At 36.1% G+C, this 18304-nt stretch overlaps 1 protein-coding gene across 15 annotated transcripts in view; it reads left to right on the top strand.

Moving 5' to 3' along the window:
* ZMYM1 (zinc finger MYM-type containing 1) overlaps positions 1-8527 on the top strand; it is a 28483-nt gene extending 19956 nt beyond the window's left edge. For 10 of the 15 annotated variants that reach the window (XM_036866422.1, XM_036866467.1, XM_036866414.1 and 7 more), the window contains 6 exons: positions 451-625; positions 715-927; positions 3623-3776; positions 4658-4795; positions 4980-5017; positions 5377-8527. In XM_036866422.1, coding sequence (XP_036722317.1) covers positions 451-625; positions 715-927; positions 3623-3776; positions 4658-4795; positions 4980-5017; positions 5377-7683 — 3025 coding nt within the window. In that variant the 3' untranslated portion in view covers positions 7684-8527. Of the gene's footprint in view, positions 1-86; positions 166-450; positions 626-714; positions 928-3622; positions 3777-4657; positions 4796-4979; positions 5018-5376 lie in introns of all 15 variants that reach the window. The other 5 variants (XM_036866493.1, XM_036866508.1, XM_036866486.1 and 2 more) reach the window with 3 other exon arrangements.
* The last annotated feature ends 9777 nt before the right edge of the window (positions 8528-18304 follow it).

The following is an 18304-nucleotide window of genomic DNA, read 5'->3' on the forward strand; positions in this document are numbered from 1 at the left end:
TAGTTTTGATCCTGTGGACCTCCTGAAAGTATCTGGAGAATCCCCAGGAATTTGTAGACCAAACTTCTAAATCCTCTGTCTTGTAGATTCCAAAGTTCATCAGGTATGAATATGTGATTTCTCATCATCATTCTATAATCACTAGCACCAACTAATACAGGCAAGGTAATCCGCAAACTGTACTATCAGATGTGTTTATAATCCTTAACGTTATAGATGAAGAAATTAACATTTAGGGAATATAAATGACTTAATCACTGTTACTTAATGTAAGTGATAGAATTAGATACCAAATTCAGGTTTTCTTATTTCAAGGCTGATGTTCCTACTATTTCACAGTTCTTCAGGTAAATGAAACAACAGGGGAGAGGGTTAAGGGAGTGATTTAGCTTATGAAAAGAAATAATTATGGTAAAAGAGTTTAATGGTACCCTTGTTATTTATTTTTAGAGACATTTTAAATCTAAAGGATGTGATCAGTATCCAGCTGGAAGATACTACCACTAGCAAAACTTTTTGCAGCCAATCTTGTCTTTCATCATATGAAGAAAAAAGAAAACCATTTGATACCATATGTACTAATAGCATTCCAGCCAAGTGCAGCATGTGTCAGAAGACTACTGTTGTAAGTTGCAATATTTCTTAACCTTGAGGGACTCTGATTATTCTGCTTAAATATCAGAGTTTTTACTAAGTCTTTTTTTTAAATCCTAGATTCAGTATGAAGTAAAATACCAGAACATGAAACGTAGTCTTTGCAGTAATGCCTGTTTTTCAAAGTTTCACTCTGCTAACAACCTCATCATGAACTGTTGTGAGAACTGTGGAGCTTACTGTTCCACTAGCTCTAGTCTGTTCCATATACTTCACATGGAAGCACAGTCTCATTACTTTAATAGTTCAAAGAGTATTACAGCACATAAGCAGGTATGAATAAAGATCTGTTGCATAAAGTGAGGACCACTCCATTTGAATTTGATTGCATAAGACTCAAATGAAAAATGGAAGATTGAGTTCTTTCCATTAGTTGGCTTGTGAACGTTTCCACTTTAGGAAACTGGCGGTATACATTTTAGTACCATTGGGAATATTTTTCGTTGGTAAGATGATGAAGGACATGATATAAAAGACTTCTGACAGTTGTTTTTCACATAACAATTCATGATAAATGCTGCGTGGAGATTTTCCTAAAGAATCTCAGGGTGATCATCTTGCCTTGAAGAAAAGGCAATCAGAGGAAAGCTTATTTATAAGTTAGATAGCAAACATAACAATAGTCTATTGGTCAGTAGGACTCAACCACAGAAGTGTTTTTTATTTTTAACTCCATGTATTTAATTCTTACACCTAAGCAAGGTTAAGATGAATCAAGAATGTCACATGCTTTTTTCTGAATCAGGAGTCCTATTAGACAATAAACCAATGAGAAATAATCCCCTATTTCTGATAGGAGAGCCTTGGATGGGTGGCTCTGAGAGCAGTGAAGCTGGCCCTGCTTTGCAGGACTAAGTGAGCTGAACACAATAGTGGTCTGAGCCCCTTTCATGAGGTGGACTGTCGCATGTCTTGCTCGTTCAGGTGATACTTTGAGACCCAATTGTATCCCTATAAATTCTTCCTTAAAAACAAGCAACTGAAGATGGGAGTCTTAACAAGCCACAGTTCAAATAGGTCATTTGTGAGCCACAGCTTTTCTATGACAGAATGCCCACACCATGAGAGTACCCTGCCTTGGGACCAGAAATGGGAGAATGGAGAGCATAGAACCCTTTGTCTGAAAGCAGTTAATGCCATTCCTTCTTTTCTTTCTTTACCCCTCACACTCAATAAATAGACCTTCTCCTGTTTTTAAGAGCCTGTATATGAGTACTCAGTTATTCAGCATATGTGATGGGACACGGCTTATTTGGCTAGATGAGTTAAAAAGCACCACCTAACACTGTGCCCTGCTGCATTTAAGATATTGTGTGATTGTGATAATGTAGAAAATCCATATTGTTAGTGAACTGTAATCAAGAATTAGATTCCCCGGTGGTCCAGTGGTTGGGACTCTGCGGTTTTACTGACAAGGGCCCGGGTTCAATCCCTGGTCAGGGAACTAGGATCCTGCAAGCCGCACAGCGTGGCCAAAAAAAAAAAAAAAAAATTAGTAAAGCACTCAAACCTGTGAATCCAAAAATGCAAAAATGGGGTGGCTTTTTATTTTAAAAAGTTGATTGGTATAATTGTAATTATTTTGGCCACATCTTTTTTAAAATTAATTAATTAACTTATTTATTTATTGCTGTGTTGGGTCTTCATTACCACCTGTGGGCTTTCTCTAGTTACGGCGAGCGGGGGCTACTCACTGCACGTTGCAGTGTGCAGGCTTCTCACTGCGGTGGCTTCTCTTGTTGCGGAGCATGGGCTCTAGGCATGTAGGCTTCAGTAGTTGTGGCACGCGGGCTCAGTAGTTGTGGCGTGTGGGCTTAGTTGCTCTGCGGCATGTGGGATCTTCCCAGACCAGGGCTCGAACTGTGTCCCCTGCATTGGCAAGCGGATTCTTAACCACTGCACCACCAGGGAAGCCCCAAAAATTCTTAAAAGTATAAATTTCTGTGTCAACATACAGGGATACTTTAAATATTGTTAGATATTAATGTTTTGTGAATCTTCTCAACCACTGTGCCACCAGGGAAGTCCCTGGCCACATCTTCTTACTAGAGTACATTAGTTAAGTATTAGCTTTCCCACATGAGTAATAAATTAGTTATAAATTATACCACTATTGTTGGTTAATGTAAATATTGGTGAGTTGTTATATTTCATAAAATATGAAAATTCCTACTAATAAGGGACAAAAATAGTAATTTTCAAAATTATACTCTGCTTTTTGTTTCATTGCTCCTTTGCCAATATCCCATTCTTTCACAGAAAAAGAAAATCTGTGTAAGATATTTTCATTTGTCTTTGTACTTTGTACCCCTAAAAGCAGTTCCATTTCATCATTGTCGTTAGTGTTAACTTAGTATTAAGTCCAGGAATGATGGCTCCTGTTTCACCAGAAAGAGTAGGTGGTGAACCTCCCCATTTTCTATCGTTTTCCTTTGCAACCTTACTGCTTACAGAATGCACTATGTTCTGTACCTCTTACTGCTTGTGTGCTGCTTTCTTACAACATGCTTGAATTTTCACCATGAAGTTAGGCTAGAAAAACAGTGTTTCCCACAGTATCTTGTAATGTGTGTTAGGCATCCTTTTCTGGCTCCTCCTTAGCACCAGTAAAAGGCTTTCCTTAGTTGATGCCCAAGTTGGCATTAAAGACCTGTAATTATAAGACTTTTGTTCATTTGTCCATTTTGTTTAGTTGCCTGGGATGATGAACATCTTTTATGACCACTTTCTTCATTGCTTGCATATGTATTGTTATAGCTATTAATATACCTGACAAATAATACAAATAGTTATCTAATAGATTAATCAGTTTCCTTCATTTTAGTCATTGCAATCTATAAGTGCCTTTTTTCTGGTTTTTAAGAAAGTGCAAAAATATGACTTCATTGTTACTATAATATTTCAACTAAGCAATGGTTGTGGGCATGTCATATACCAGGAATATGAATATTATTTTACTCTCTAACAGAAACCAGCCAAAACACTTACATCTGTTCTTTGCAAATCATTGAAACCCTCAGACGAAATGATTGAGACTACCAATGACTCGGGGAAGACAGAGCTTTTCTGCTCTGTTCATTGTTTCTCTGCTTACAGTAAAGCTAAGATGGAATCTTCTACAGGTACTATTTTTTTAGCAGTTACCAGAGATTTAGTAACTGTTGAAGAATATTACTGCTTTCCTTTAATTTATAACCTTGATTCATTTCTAAATTAAACTGACTTAAAAGTCAAAACAATCTAAAACTTGTTTCAAAGAACGGTTTCCAGTATTTTTGCATAAAAGGAAGGCTACTTCATCACCGGAGATTTAATATTTATTTGTAAAGATTGTCATATTAGAATATAGAATCTTCTAGTTAGCCCTGCTTTGTAAAAACAAGGCTATTAGTTACATTTTTCACATGGAGTAGAGCTAGTCAGAAATACTTTGATGTTCACTAATAGAAAGGGACAGAGAATCCAGAGCCAACTGTGTATCAAAGAGCCTCATATAGGACCAGTGGTGCTAATTTCATAGACGGTGGAATGAATGATTCCCCTGGGGCTTGTGCATCATGCAGACTGGCTTATTATAGAAATCTCTTTAATACTAGCTTAGACACCAACTCAGCTCCATTCATATTGAGTTTATGAATCCTGGAATGGTTAGAAATGATACCCATTAGGAGATTCTATAGCAATGTTCTTCATGGGTAATTTCACAGTAAAGATTTTCTTCACAGTTCAAGCAAATAGTATGAAAGGACTGATAAACTGCGTGCAAAGGTAAAAGATATAAAATGATGGGAAATGTAAATTATCTGTTTAATGTTGATATTAATCTCATCCTAAAGAACCTGGATATTCCTAAGCCCTAATAAAAATTACTTCAGTACCCACTAATACTTAAAGCAATTATTGATAGATATTTGCGTTATTCGTTGAAACACTTGTAATTAAACAGTGCTTTCTGATTGATTGATTCTGCCTGGTTTATAAGATATCTCTTAATTTTTATCAGTAAATGTTTCCATGGTGCATGATGCTTCAACAGATCTCCTTTCTCCGAAGAAAGATACAACTCCAGTTATAAGCAATATAGTGTCATTGGCAGATACTCATGAAGCCCTGCCCGTCATGAACTCTGATGAATTACAAGGTAAAAATTGATGGGAAGTTGTTTGACATATACACTGTTTTGCCATACTTGATTAGAATATAGAATCTGTCTTTATTCTAAGTTTTCTTTTGGTTGCCTAATATGAAATAAGCAATTATGTAGTTAATGATGCTATTTTATAGATTATGGTATAAGATCTAGAATTTATGCTTTATTTTAACAGGTACAGTTTCTTCAGTAACAGCAAATGTCGTTGAGGATGTAAGTTTTATTCTTAATTGTTTTTGCTACTGTCTTTTCTTTTTTAAGCTTTCTTTTTTTAAACATATTGTGCATGTGTGTATTTGAGCATATTCATTCCTGATTTGATCATAGAGCTCAAAAATGTAGAGCAATAAACACCTTTTGTTATTCACGTTCAGTTTCCCAAATCTCAAGTTTGACTTGAAATTATTAATAAGAATACTAAGTTATAAATAATTGTTAATGTTTCCCCCTAGTGGAGCTCATACTGTAACTCACCCATTGATTTTTTTGTTATTAGAATGGATATGTTCAATATTTTAATTGATTATTTGAAAACTGTTCAAAGAAATGTTATTTTGTCATTTTCTCCCAAGATTTCTAAGACTTCACCCAGTGAATCAAGTAATGGTGTTGCTAATAGTAATGTGGAACAGCCGAGCCTTTCACCATCTTCATCAGTACTCAGTCAGCATACAACTGGCTCCAGTATAGAAGTACAAAAAGATCATGTGTCAAACCAAGACGCTACAAACAGTATGAAATCCATGAAAATAAGCGATGGACTACGTCACCCAAAATTTACATCCAAAGTACAAAAAGTTAAAGGTAAATCACGAAGTATTAAAAAATCTTGGTGTTCAAATTTTCAGCAATTAGAAAACAGTATTAAAAAGGATGTGATATTCTGTTATTCGTGTCAGTTGTTCTGCCAAAAAAAATTTAGCTATGGAGGAGAGTCATTTGCAGCCCAAGGGATTTCCAATTGGAAAAAAACTCTGGAAAAATTCAGAAAGCATGAAAAAAGTGAAATGCATTCAAAGTCATTGCAGTTTTGGAGGGAATACCAGTTTTGTGATGAAGCCGTTAATGACAGTTTATCTAATCATTCAAAACAGATTGAGGGAAATAAAAAGTACCTAAAGCTTATAATTGAAAATATTTTATTTCTTGGAAAGCAGTGTTTACTCTTAAGAGGAAATGACCAGTCTGTTTCATCTGTGAATAAAGGCAATTTTTTAGAATTGTTAGAAATCCGAGCAAAAGATAAAGGAGAAGAAATATTTCGACTTACGAATTCACAAGTTGACTTCTACAATAGTACACAAATTCAAAATGATATTATTGAAATAATAAAGACTGAAATGTTACAAGATATTGTAAATGAGATCAATGTCTCCTCAGCTTTTTCAATAATATGTGAAGAAACAACTGATAGTGCCACTAAAGGACAATTCTCAATTTGTGTAAGATACCCACAGAAAACATCAAAGGCTATATTAATTAAAGAAAGATTTTTGGGTTTCATAGATGTTGAAGAGATGACTGGGACCAACTTACACAGGAGTATTAAAACTTACCTGCAGCAAATTGGAGTTGATTTGGATAAAATACGAGGCCAGGCCTATGATAGCACCAGTAATTGGAGGGGAAATTTTAATAAAATTGCAGCAGAATTCAAGAAGGAAGAGCCAAGAGCTTTATACCTGCATTGTTACGCACATTTTTTGGATTTAGCAGTGATTAGGTTTTGCAAAGAAGTAAAAGAGCTCCGAAGTGCTCTAAATACTCTCAGTTCTTTGTTCAGCACTATTCATGGGGAAATGTCTGTAAATTTTCAAAACATTTATAAGCTAAGTCAAAATAAAACATGCAAGAAACATACATCACAATCATGTTGGACAGTCCATGATCGTACGTTACTATCTGTGATTGAGGGTCTTCCAGAGGTTATTGAAACACTGGAAGTTCTATCAAGCCATTCTTCAAACACAAGTTTAGCTGATGAATTGAGTGATTTGTTGGCATTGGTTTCCAAATTTGAGTTTATCTTTTGTTTGAAATTCCTTTATCGAGTACTAAGTGTTACAGGAATTCTTTCCAAAGAGCTTCAAAGTGAAACCATAGACATTTTTTCTTTGTCTTCAAAAATAGAAGCAATTTTGGAATGTTTATCATCTGAAAGAAATGATATTTATTTCAAAACTATCTGGGATGGAGCAGAGGAAGTATGTCAAAAAATAACCTGTAAAGGTTTTGAAGTTGAAAGGCCTTCATTTCAGAAAAGAAGAAAAATTCAGAAAACAATAGATCCTAGCAATTCAGACAGTATGTTTTTTCCTACCTCAACAGAAGAACAATATAAAATTAATATTTATTACCAAGGCTTGGATACTATATTACAAAATTTAAAATTGTGTTTTTCAGAGTTTGATTATTGTAAAATGAAGCAGATTTCAGAACTGTTACTTAAATGGAATGAACCGTTAAATGAAGCAACAGCTAAAGATGTCCAAGAATTTTATAAACTTGATGCAGACATCATCCCAGAACTTAGATTTTATCGGCAATATGCAAAGCTCAACTTTGTCCTAGATTATGATTGCATCAGCTTCAGCAATCTTGGCCATTTGTTTATTCAGCATGGTCTTCACAATAATATTCCTTGCATATCAATGCTATTATATATTGCTTTGTCTTGGCCAGTTACTTCAGCAAGTGTTGAAAATTCATTTTCTACACTGTCTCGTCTTAAAACATATTTGTGTCATACCAGGGGACAAGAAAAGCTTAGTGGCTTAGCCCTAATGGCTGTTGAGCAGGAATTGGTAAATAAACTGATGGAACCTGAAAGACTCAGTGGAACTGTGGAAAAGTTTATCCTACAGGTGAAAGAAATATAATACTTGCTAACTTGAATTTACCTGAAAGAATTTTGTATTTCTGTTGGATATCAGTTTTTATTTCAAATTTTTGTCTTTTAAGAAAAAAAGTTTTTTCATCCGAACATGTAACATTCACTTGGTTCAGAATTCATGACACAGGATGATATACAGTGAAAAGTCTCCTTCCCTTTTTTAGTACCCAGTTTCCCCTCCCAGAAGTATTATCTGTTTTTAAAATATCCTTCTGGAGATACTTAATCATAAATGTACTGTGCAGTGCACATTGTTCTTCAGCTTGCCATTTTCAGTTAACATGATTTTTTGAGATTGTCCCATATCAGTACATAGAGTTTCTTGATTCTTTTTTTAATAACTGCGTAAGATTTAATTGTATGGATGTACCATAATATATTGGAGCAGTCCCTACTGACAAACATTTTCTTTCCAGTCTCTTACTATTGCAAATAATGCTGCATTTAATAACCTTGTACATAGATCATGTTGCACATTAGTGAGTTGTTGTGAGATAAAATTTTAAACTGAAGTTATTAGGTCAGAAGATTTGTACATTTTTATTTTTCATAGATATTGGCAAATTGCTTTCTATAAGGATTGTATCATTTTATACTCCCACCAACAATGTGTGAGAGTTCCTATTTCCTCGAATCTTTATAAAGTATTAACAAACATTTTGATCTTTGCCAGTCTGTTAGTTGAATAATGATATGTTAATCTCCGTGGAGATTAAATCTCAATAGAATTTTTTATTTTCACTTAAGAATAAGGTTGCGTATCTGCTTGAGCCATTTGTATTTCCTTTTCTGTGAAATCTCATATATTAAACATTAAAACTCTAAATATTGCTGTGGTTTTGGTTGACTTAGCTGGATGACACAATAGGAATTCCTAATCTACTTTATGAAAATATGACTATTTTTCAAATAATTCTGAAAGAAAGAACTCTTTCTGTCGTAACACTTTAGAAAAGTTTAGATAACAAGGGAAATGTGTTCCTCAAAGATTTGAAAGAATTTAGTGGTAGATATATCTGAGGCTGGTTTTCTTTTATAACTTGTAATTTTTCTAGAAAGAACATCTATTTCATTGAGTCCTTCTTTCTTTTTTTTAAATTTTTATTTATTTATTTATTTTTATTTTTGACTGTGTTAGGTCTTCGTTTCTGTGCGAGGGCATTCTCTAGTTGTGGCAAGCGGGGGCCACTCTTCATCGCGGTGCGCGAACCTCTCACTGTCGCGGCCTCTCTTGTTGCGTAGCACGGGCTCCAGACGCGCAGGCTCAGTAGTTGTGGCTCACGGGCCTAGTTGCTCCGCGGCACGTGGGATCTTCCCAGACCAGGGCTCGAACCCGTGTCCACTGCATTGGCAGGCAGATTCTCAACCACTGCGCCACCAGGGAAGCCCGAGTCCTTCTTTCAAATGAATTCGCTTAGAGTTGTAGAAAGTATTCTCTTAATTTCTTCTATATACCTATACTTGCTTTCTTCATTGATCTTCTGTACACATTTTCCTTCTTGATTAGGCCAAAACTAGTGATTTATTTTATTTAGTTGTTTTCCATACACATTCTTAGGTTTATTTATCAATCCTACTCTACTTTTTAATTATGGTTGATTTTTAACATATAAAAATAAAAGAACATAACAATTAACATTTAGTCCTATTAAATCCTAACATTTTGCCATGCTCCAGATTTTTATTTCAGAAATAAAATATTATAGATTGGGTTAAAGCTCCCTTGCAAATCTTTTCCTGATAATATTTCTGTTTTTCCCCAGAGGCAGTGATTATTTGGTGTGCTTCATTCCATGCATATATAATTTTATACTTAATACATAGCCGTGTTGCACATGATTGTAAACTTTATATAAAACTTTAAGTTGCATTGTGCTTATCTTTCTGCAATTTGCTTTCTTTCACTCAGTGTTGTTTGAGATTTATATGTGGATTTCTAGTTCATTTATTCTAGTTGCTGAATACCATTCCATTATATGAGTATACAAGTTCATCCTTTATTTATTTATTTATTTATTTATTTATTTTGTGTGTGTGCTGAAATTTTTTTTTTTAACATCTTTATTGGAGTATAATTGCTTTACAATGGTGTGTTTCTTTTGTATAACAAAGTAAATCCGCTATACATATACATATATCCCCATATCTCCTCCCTCTTGCGTCTCCCTCCCACCCTCTCTATCCCACCCCTCTAGGGTGGACATCCTTTATTTAAATGGATATTTTATATGTCTGATTTTGCATTTTTATAATACTCCAGTGATCTTTTTTTTTAATGTGGTATGCACATTCAACAAATATTTATTGAGCAAGTACAATATACCAGATGCTATTCTAGCTGCTGGAGATCCAGCAGAGAATAAAATAAGGCCTTGACTCCAATGAAACTTGGCTTTCTAATGTGGAAATCCAAGAAAGATATTAGAAGAGGTTACTTACCAACTCTTCATGTAGATAAATAGATGATAATACAGAAAAGTATTTGTACGCTTCATAGGATAAAAGATGAGGCTTTGAGAGCTGTGGCTACCTGAGGCTTTACCCTACTGGCCCACAAGTTGGGAAGGTCTGTTCTAAGGTACTTACTTAGAGGTGGACTTGATGGGCCAAGGCTATGTGCATCTTCCACTTTAATTAGACTTCTCAGTTATACCGTTTTTCTACTCCCACCCACAATATCTGTGTCTGTTGTTCCACATCCTTGCCAACATTTAATATTGTCATTTTACTCTTTTTTAAAAATTCATTGATTTCTACTTTAATAGAGGGCAGTTAATCTTTAGTATTCAATGCTTATTGCATACATTTTCATTCTTTTCTGTCTGGTAATGAAAGTGCTTAACACTATGAACTTTCCTCAGAGGTGACATTTGCCTACCATGTGTTCTTCTCATTTTCATTATTTTCTAGCTATTTGCATTTGTGATTTCTATCTTACTGTGGAAGCAAGAGTTAATTTCAAGAGGTTGGGTGGTTTTTTTCCCTTTTTTTTTTTTTTTTTTACTTTTTTAATAGTCTACTATAAAGCCAGTAAAATAAGAGCTAGACCTGAAAAAGAAAAAAATGAGAACTACAGTAATTAAAACAGCTTTCCTGGGAATTCCCTGGTGGTCCAGTGATTAGCATTCAGCGCTTCCACTGCTGGGGGCCTGGGTTCAATCCCTGGTCAGGGAACTAAGATCCTGCAAGTGTGGCCAAAAAAAAAAAAGCTTTCTTTGTTGAATACCTACTATGCAACCTAGTACTTTTCTCAGTGCTTTATGTTATTTCACTTCTCATAACCTATTATTTTATGGAAGAAACTAAGACACAGAGGTTAAAGGTCACATAATCAGTAAACAGTGAATCTAGGATTTGTACCCAGGCAGTGTGACTCCAAAGCTCATGCTTCTAATCACTGTGCTCTACTACCTTTTATATAAACTGTTATCACAGATATTCCTAAATAAAAAATTAACTACCAGAAGTACATTGAAGAATAGAAGATGACAGAAATATCAGTGTATTTTTTTGATCTCCCAAATCCCTTCATAAAAGCAAAAACCCATGCATGGCATCTATAGCAAGTCTTGGTGACAAGGTATCCCCGCAATCCCAAAATAAAATTAGTGACAAACTCAAAAGCAACTGTAAAACCTGAGTAGTGCCATTTATCTGTATGGAAGGTCATGGATGAAAATCAGTGGGACGTCTGATGGCCTTGAGACTAGATCTCCCAAATCAACAGGTTTCCACTGGAAAGCATGGCCAGCCAATTTGAAAACTGCAGCCAAAAAGTGAAGGTTCCTGGAGATGCCAATTTGCAGGTGAGTTTAAGGGGACTGTGCTAAATTCCAAATTTGTTGGAGTAGTCTAGGTCCTTATGAGCTCTTGAAACTAACAAATGTAAGCTTCATTCCAAAACAAAACCCTTTCAAGGAGAAACTGCTGGCTGTATACACCAAATTCTGCAGGACAGGGGCGATAGGGTCAAAGGAAAGACAGTGTATAGTGTGAAGTGAGGGAGAGAAGCAAAGGAAGCAGATCTCAGAACTAGGTCATTTATTTTAGTCACTTTGTGAAAATAATAGTATTTCGTGAACCTTGAAGATGGAAAAGTTAATTCTGTCTCCTCAAAAGTACAGGTAAATGTTTCACTTAAAACTTAGCAACAGAAAAGAATTGTGAAATATGATACAAAATTATAAGAATATAGAACAGAGTAGATCCTTACAAAAACCTGTTTCAAACCAAGCTAAAAGAAATGATAAAAGCCATAAAAGAACTATAAACAAGAATTAGAAAAACTCAGATGAGTGGATAAAAGAAAGGTTTAAAAAGATAAGTGACAAGAATTCAGGAAAGCATTAGAAATTAAAAGAAATAAAAGTCACCATAAAAGTGAAAACTAATCTAGAAGGAACTCAAAAGTGAATAAACACAATTGATAATCCCTGAGAGAAATAGAGGGTGGAAATGGAAAGAAGGAAAGTGTTTTAAATCAAGAGAAGAGTGATATCACATACTGAAAACCTGATATCCATATAAATAGAGTCTGCGAAGAAATCCAAAGCAATGGAAAAGAGCAAATACTAAAAACTATCTGCCAGTTACGCTATTATCTATGCACCCACCCCTCTATGCTCGGCTTTGTGGTGATGAAGCTGGAATGCTGCACATTTCTGCTTTAGCTGGATTTATGTTAGCCTCTGCCAATAGGGGTCACTAGAGGGAGACTGCAAGTCTGAAGGAAAGGATTTGTTCCATCCTGTCTACTTTCTGTGAGCTTTATGTCTGCTTGTGGTTCTTGTGAGCATTATGCCAGCAATGCTGTTTTCATCCAGCACTTCCTTCCCTAGCAGCAGCTGAATCTGGTTGCAGTTTCTATTACACTTGCAGAAGCCCTATCATCATGCCTCCTCCTGTCAGAGACACCCACAGCCCCTCTTCAGGGATCTAGGTCCAAACTCAGAGACCAGCACCAGCATCATCCCTCCTCAGAGCTGTAACTTCCAGCTCCATGAGACCCCTCTGAATTTAAATTCCTGTCTCCTTTCTTTGTTCTCTCGTCTCAGGATATTAGCTGCTACCTCCATGACATCTTGATGTTCTCTTTATCCTTTCAGTAGCTTAGTTAACTTTATACTTAATATGTTTTTACATTCTCTCTGTTCAGATAAGTAGTATGGCTTCTGCTTCCTGACTGAACCCTGGCCGATACACTGAATTCAAGAGAACTTGCCTGAAATTAGAAAGACTTTATGTATTGAAAAGACACACTGTGCACCTAGGAACACTGACCCAGAATGGTCAGTACTGAGTAATGGCCTAAAAAAAGAATGAAAAAATTTATAAAGGGTTTTTTGAAGAAAAAGTCCTTTGAGAGTCCATGCCAAAAAAAAAAAGCACGTATAGGGAAGGTAAATCCAATTATTTTCACACTTTTCCATAATGACACTCTATGCCAAAAGACAATGAAGTAATATGAACTTACTCAGGATTTTATATCCAACCAAATGGACTTTCAAGCATAAAAGTCACAGGCTATCATCAATATGCAAATTCATGGAACATTGTTTCCATGACCCCTACCTGAGGAATGTATTAGAATAAGGTTCAGGTAACCAGATTGACTGAGAGGCATTGACGTAAAGCATGGTAAAGTTTTGCAAGTATTAAATGAATAAAATTAAAATATTACCTTGTTTAATTAATGCATCTAGGCAGTGATCATCAGTGGCTGCTAACATCACTAATACAGCCAGACACTGTGTACTTCCTAATGGACATATTCACCAGCTGAGATATGCATCCTTCTCAGAGGTCTGAATTTCAGTTCAACAGGACTATTCTTACAGGCTTCTAAGTATTAATAATTCCAACTTCTCTTTTTTCTCCCAGTCCTAGCAGCTTCCTACAGTTGCTGCTGCTGTAATACCTTAGTGCTCTAGCCTTTCTAGTTCTGTAGTTCAAATAACATGTGGTTCCAGTCTCCTTACTGGACTTTGACTGATATAACACTACCTATGAAGTAATCTTCCCAAATAATTTGATCTTGAATCTTATCAAGACCCTAGATCTAGCTGCTTGTTTACTGGAAATACAGGGGGTCAGAGGAACATATTAAACATCAGTGGGATTAACCAGCAAAATCCAAATCCTAGGAGACTGCACAGGATAAACAAAAAACTTGAACAAAAACTTACAAGGAAAAAATAAGATGGCAGAGCATCCTATAGATTAAAGAAGTAGGAGTCATGTCAGTGAATTGCAGTGTGTAAACCATGTTTAGATCTTTAAGCAACTGTGAACAATGGATATTTGTAATGACATTGTGGTTATGTGTTTTTTAAAAGTCACTTTTAGGGACTTCCCTCGTGGTGCAGTGGTTAAGAATCTGCCTGCTGATGCAGGGGACACAGGTTCGAGCCCTGGTCCGGGAAGATACCACATGCCGCGGAGCAACTAAGCCCATGCACCACAACTAATGAGCCTGCGTTCTAGAGCCTGCGTGCCACAGCTACTGAAGTCCGCGTGCCTTAGAGCCCATGCTCTGCACCAAAGAGAAACCACTGCAACGAGAAGCCCACACGCCGCAACGAAGAGTAGCCCCCTCGCCACAACTAGAGAAAGCCCGGGTGCAGCAATGAAGACCCAAAGCAGCCAATAAATAAAAAGTCACTTTTAGACAAAAATACTTCAGGCATTAGTGGATGAAATTACATGAAATTTGGGGCTTCAAAATAATAACGGGAGAGGGGGAGTACGTGAGGGTCAGGATGAAACAAGATTGGCCATGATTTCATAGTTGTTGAATCTAGGTGATAGGCACATAGGGATTCATTGTATTGTTACTCAGCTTTTGTTTTGGCTGCAGTGGGTCTTCATTGCTGCGCACGGGCTTTCTCTAATTGTGGTGAGTGGGGGCTACTCTTCGTTGCGGTGAGCAGGCTTCTCCTTGCAGTGGCTTCTTTTGTTACGGAGCATGGGGTTTTGGTGCATGGGCTTCAGTAGTTGTGGCTCACGGGCTCTAGAGCACAGGCTCAGTAGTTGTGGCTCACGGGCTTAGTCGCTCCGCGGCACGTGGGATCTTCCCGGACCAAGGCTCGAACCCGTGTCCCCTGCATTGGCAGGCGGATTCTTAACCACTGCGCCACCAGGGAAGTCCCTGTTACTCAGCTTTTACATGTGAAGTTTTCTATTATAAAAATTTTTTTAAATGATGAACTATTACCCATTGCAGTTCATGTCAAGAATGTAAAGGTGTTTCAATATTAGGAAATTTATTTATGAAATGCAACAAAATATATCAAATTAAGAAAATGATATCAGTATATACAATAAAAGCATTGATAAAGCTTTAACTTTTGTGCCTGATTTTTAAAACCTTGGTAAAATTAGAATAAAAGGTTTTTTCTGTTAACAATAAAATGTTGGTAATATGTTTATTAATGTGTATGTATAGACCTAGCCAATAGTACGTATAACATCATGCTTAAAGGTGAAATATTAGGAGCACTACCACAAAAGTATCAGAAACAAGCCATAGATACTATCAACCATCTTACATAACACTTTTAAATTAAGATATTTTTAGATAATTGTAGGTTTACATAACGTAGCAAGAAATAATACAGAAAGATCTCATATATCGTTCACCCAGCTTCCCCCTATGGTAACATCTTACATAACTATAATACAGTATCACAACAGGAATTTAAACATTGACACAATCCACTGATCTTATTCAGATTCACCAGTTTTACATGTACTCATGTGTACTTGTATTTACTTTTATGCAGTTTTATCATGTATGGATTTATGTAATCACCACTATAGTCAAGATACAAAACAATTCCATCAGCACAGTGATCCCTTGTGATACTTTTATAAGTACACCAACCTTCCTCTCTCCCTTCTATCCTTAACCATTGGCAACTACTAATCTATACTCCATCTCTATAATTTTGTCTTTTCAAGAATGAATGGAATCATACAGCATATAGTCTTTTGGGACTGCTTTTTTCACTCAGCATAATACCCTTAAAATCTACCCAAGTTGTTAACGTGTCTCAATAGTCCACTCCTGTTTGTCCCTGAGTAATGTTATTGATGTACTTGTTTAACAGTTCATTGAAGGACATTTGGATTGTTTCCAGTTTTAGGCTATTACAAATAAAGCTGCTATGAACATTTGTATACATGATTTTTGTGTAAACATAAATTTTCATTTTTCTAGTCTAAATGCCCAAGAGTACCATTGCTGGATTGAATGGTAATTACCTGTTTAGTTTTCTATAAAACAAAAAAACAAAAAAAACCTGCCAAACTATTTTCCAAAGTGGCTGTACCATTTTACATTCCACCAGCAATGTATGAGCAATCCAGATTCTCTGCATCCCTTGCAACATTTGACATTGTCACTACTTTTTATTTTAGCCATTCTGATAGGTGTGTAGTTATATCCCACTGGAGATAGATAGATAGATAGATAGATAGATGATAGATAGATAGATAGATATAGATATATATACCCCCATTAATTTGCATTTCTCTTAAGGTAATGATGTTGGGAATATTTCCATGTGGTTATTTGCCATCCTCTTTGGTGGAGGAGTTGGCCTCAGCTAGAAATATGGACAGTTCATCCATTTTAACAGAAGAAAAGGAATATGTAGGTACAGGGACTTCCCTGGTGGCCCAGTGGGTAAGACTCTGCACTCCTAATGCAGGGGGCTGGGGTTCGATCCCTGGTCAGGGAACTGGATCCCACATGCATGCCGCAACTAAGAGTCCTCATGCTGCAACTATGAGCCCAGATGCCACAACTAAAGATCCTGCATGCCACAATGAAGATCCCGCATGATGCAACTGAGACCCGGCACAGCCAAAATGAATAAGTAAATAAATAATTTTTTTTTCAAAAAAGGAATATGTAGGTACAGATGTAGGTAGGTGGGGAGATATGACTGTAGAAGCTTGTGAAAGTTCTGAGTTTCTATTTTCTCAATGAAACAGAAAAGGTGATCTTCTGAAAATGAAGATGAAAGAAGAGGCATTGGAGCTTTGAAGAAAGAGGATATGGCATGAAACAGAATTTAATAAAATAAAGACGAAAATCATGTGATTGCTGGGCAGCAAAAAGGGATCCCTAGAGATCAGTAAGCAGACTTTAAAGACAGTCAATGTATATGGATTAGACAGAATTGGATTTTATCATGATTTTGATTTTTGCCAGATGAGTTCAATTAAGCAAAAGTAAGGCAGAGGAGTTAGAATGTATGCAATGCCAAATTAAACTTATCAGTGTTAAGTATCTACCATTTTATTGAGTGCTTACCATCTACTAGGAACATTAAAAAGTAGCAAAGTATTGAAAGTAAACTTATCTCATCCATTCTTATATCTAGGAAATGGTGTTAACTCTTCATTCTGCTCCCTCTTTAGGCAGGCCAAATCTTCTAGGGAGATGGCAAGGGCAATAAGCACACTGAAAAATGTTTCTAGATTACTACAATCCCAGGCCAGCTCACATGGGACAGTGGTAGAGTGAGCCTCCCTTGAGCCTCCTTGCCCCTTTTCTTTAGTTCAAGGTTTTCTTCATGCAGTGATATCTACAAAATAGCAAACAGTCAAAACAAGGTGGGTATGCAATTACGTGCTTTATTAATTACAGTGACATTAGTTGAGTCCTCAGGAGAAGCAGCACAGCTCCAGTACCCTGAAAGTTCTCCAACACGCATGTTTAAATTTATATATGCATACAAAACCAAAAGCCCTCTCTTCTTGTGCTCTTGTTTGACTCCACCTGAGTTTCCACCAGTATGTCTCTTGATAGAAGTCTATACCAGCTCCATGGACTACCCACTTTCATGCCCCAAAGAGACCTTTGCTTTTACACCCATCTTGTTTTGTTACCTTTATTAGTATCTGCTCAGTTCTTCCTTAATACTAGTTATAATGTTAGTTGGTTTTCCTCCAAATATGTGGAAGCTATATTTTGCTTTTTAATCAAAAGTATGCCCCCCAAAAAATATATATATGTGTGTGTGTGTGTGTGTATATAATCTATTGCTTCTGTTTCTCTGAAGAACCCTAAGATGTATATACTTATTCCACTAAAGAAAATGAGTCCATAGAAAACCAAAGATAATCTTTTCTTTAGAAAAAAAAAAAACTACTTGAACTCATATAAAGCAATGAAATTTAAAATATGACATCTATGTAGGAATGGATAGTTCACTGGGCCAGATATATAAAGAAATCTAGTATATGATGAAGACAGCTGAACTAGTGAAGGCAATTTTGATTATCAAGTGACCAAAGCAATTCAAACTAGCTTAAGCAAACAGATTACTTAAGTGAATTGTGAAGTTAAATTCAGGTAGAACTGGAAGCCATGCAAATGATGTCACCACAGCTCTTTCTTTTTATCATTAAGCTTTGCTCTTCTATATTGGTTTCATTTTCAAAGAGTTCTCTCTGAGGTAGAAAAAGATGACCAAAGCGAAGCCTGGCCTTTTGCCTTTCTCCATGGTGCCCATTACTTAGCCAATAAGGCTGATAGTCCCAGAGGAATATGAACTCAGGAAAAGATTAGATAGCTGAGGAGCATAAACTATTGAAGA

The sequence above is a fragment of the Balaenoptera musculus genome, chromosome 1, assembly GCF_009873245.2.
Source record: "Balaenoptera musculus isolate JJ_BM4_2016_0621 chromosome 1, mBalMus1.pri.v3, whole genome shotgun sequence".
Classification (NCBI taxonomy): Eukaryota; Metazoa; Chordata; class Mammalia; order Artiodactyla; family Balaenopteridae; genus Balaenoptera; species Balaenoptera musculus.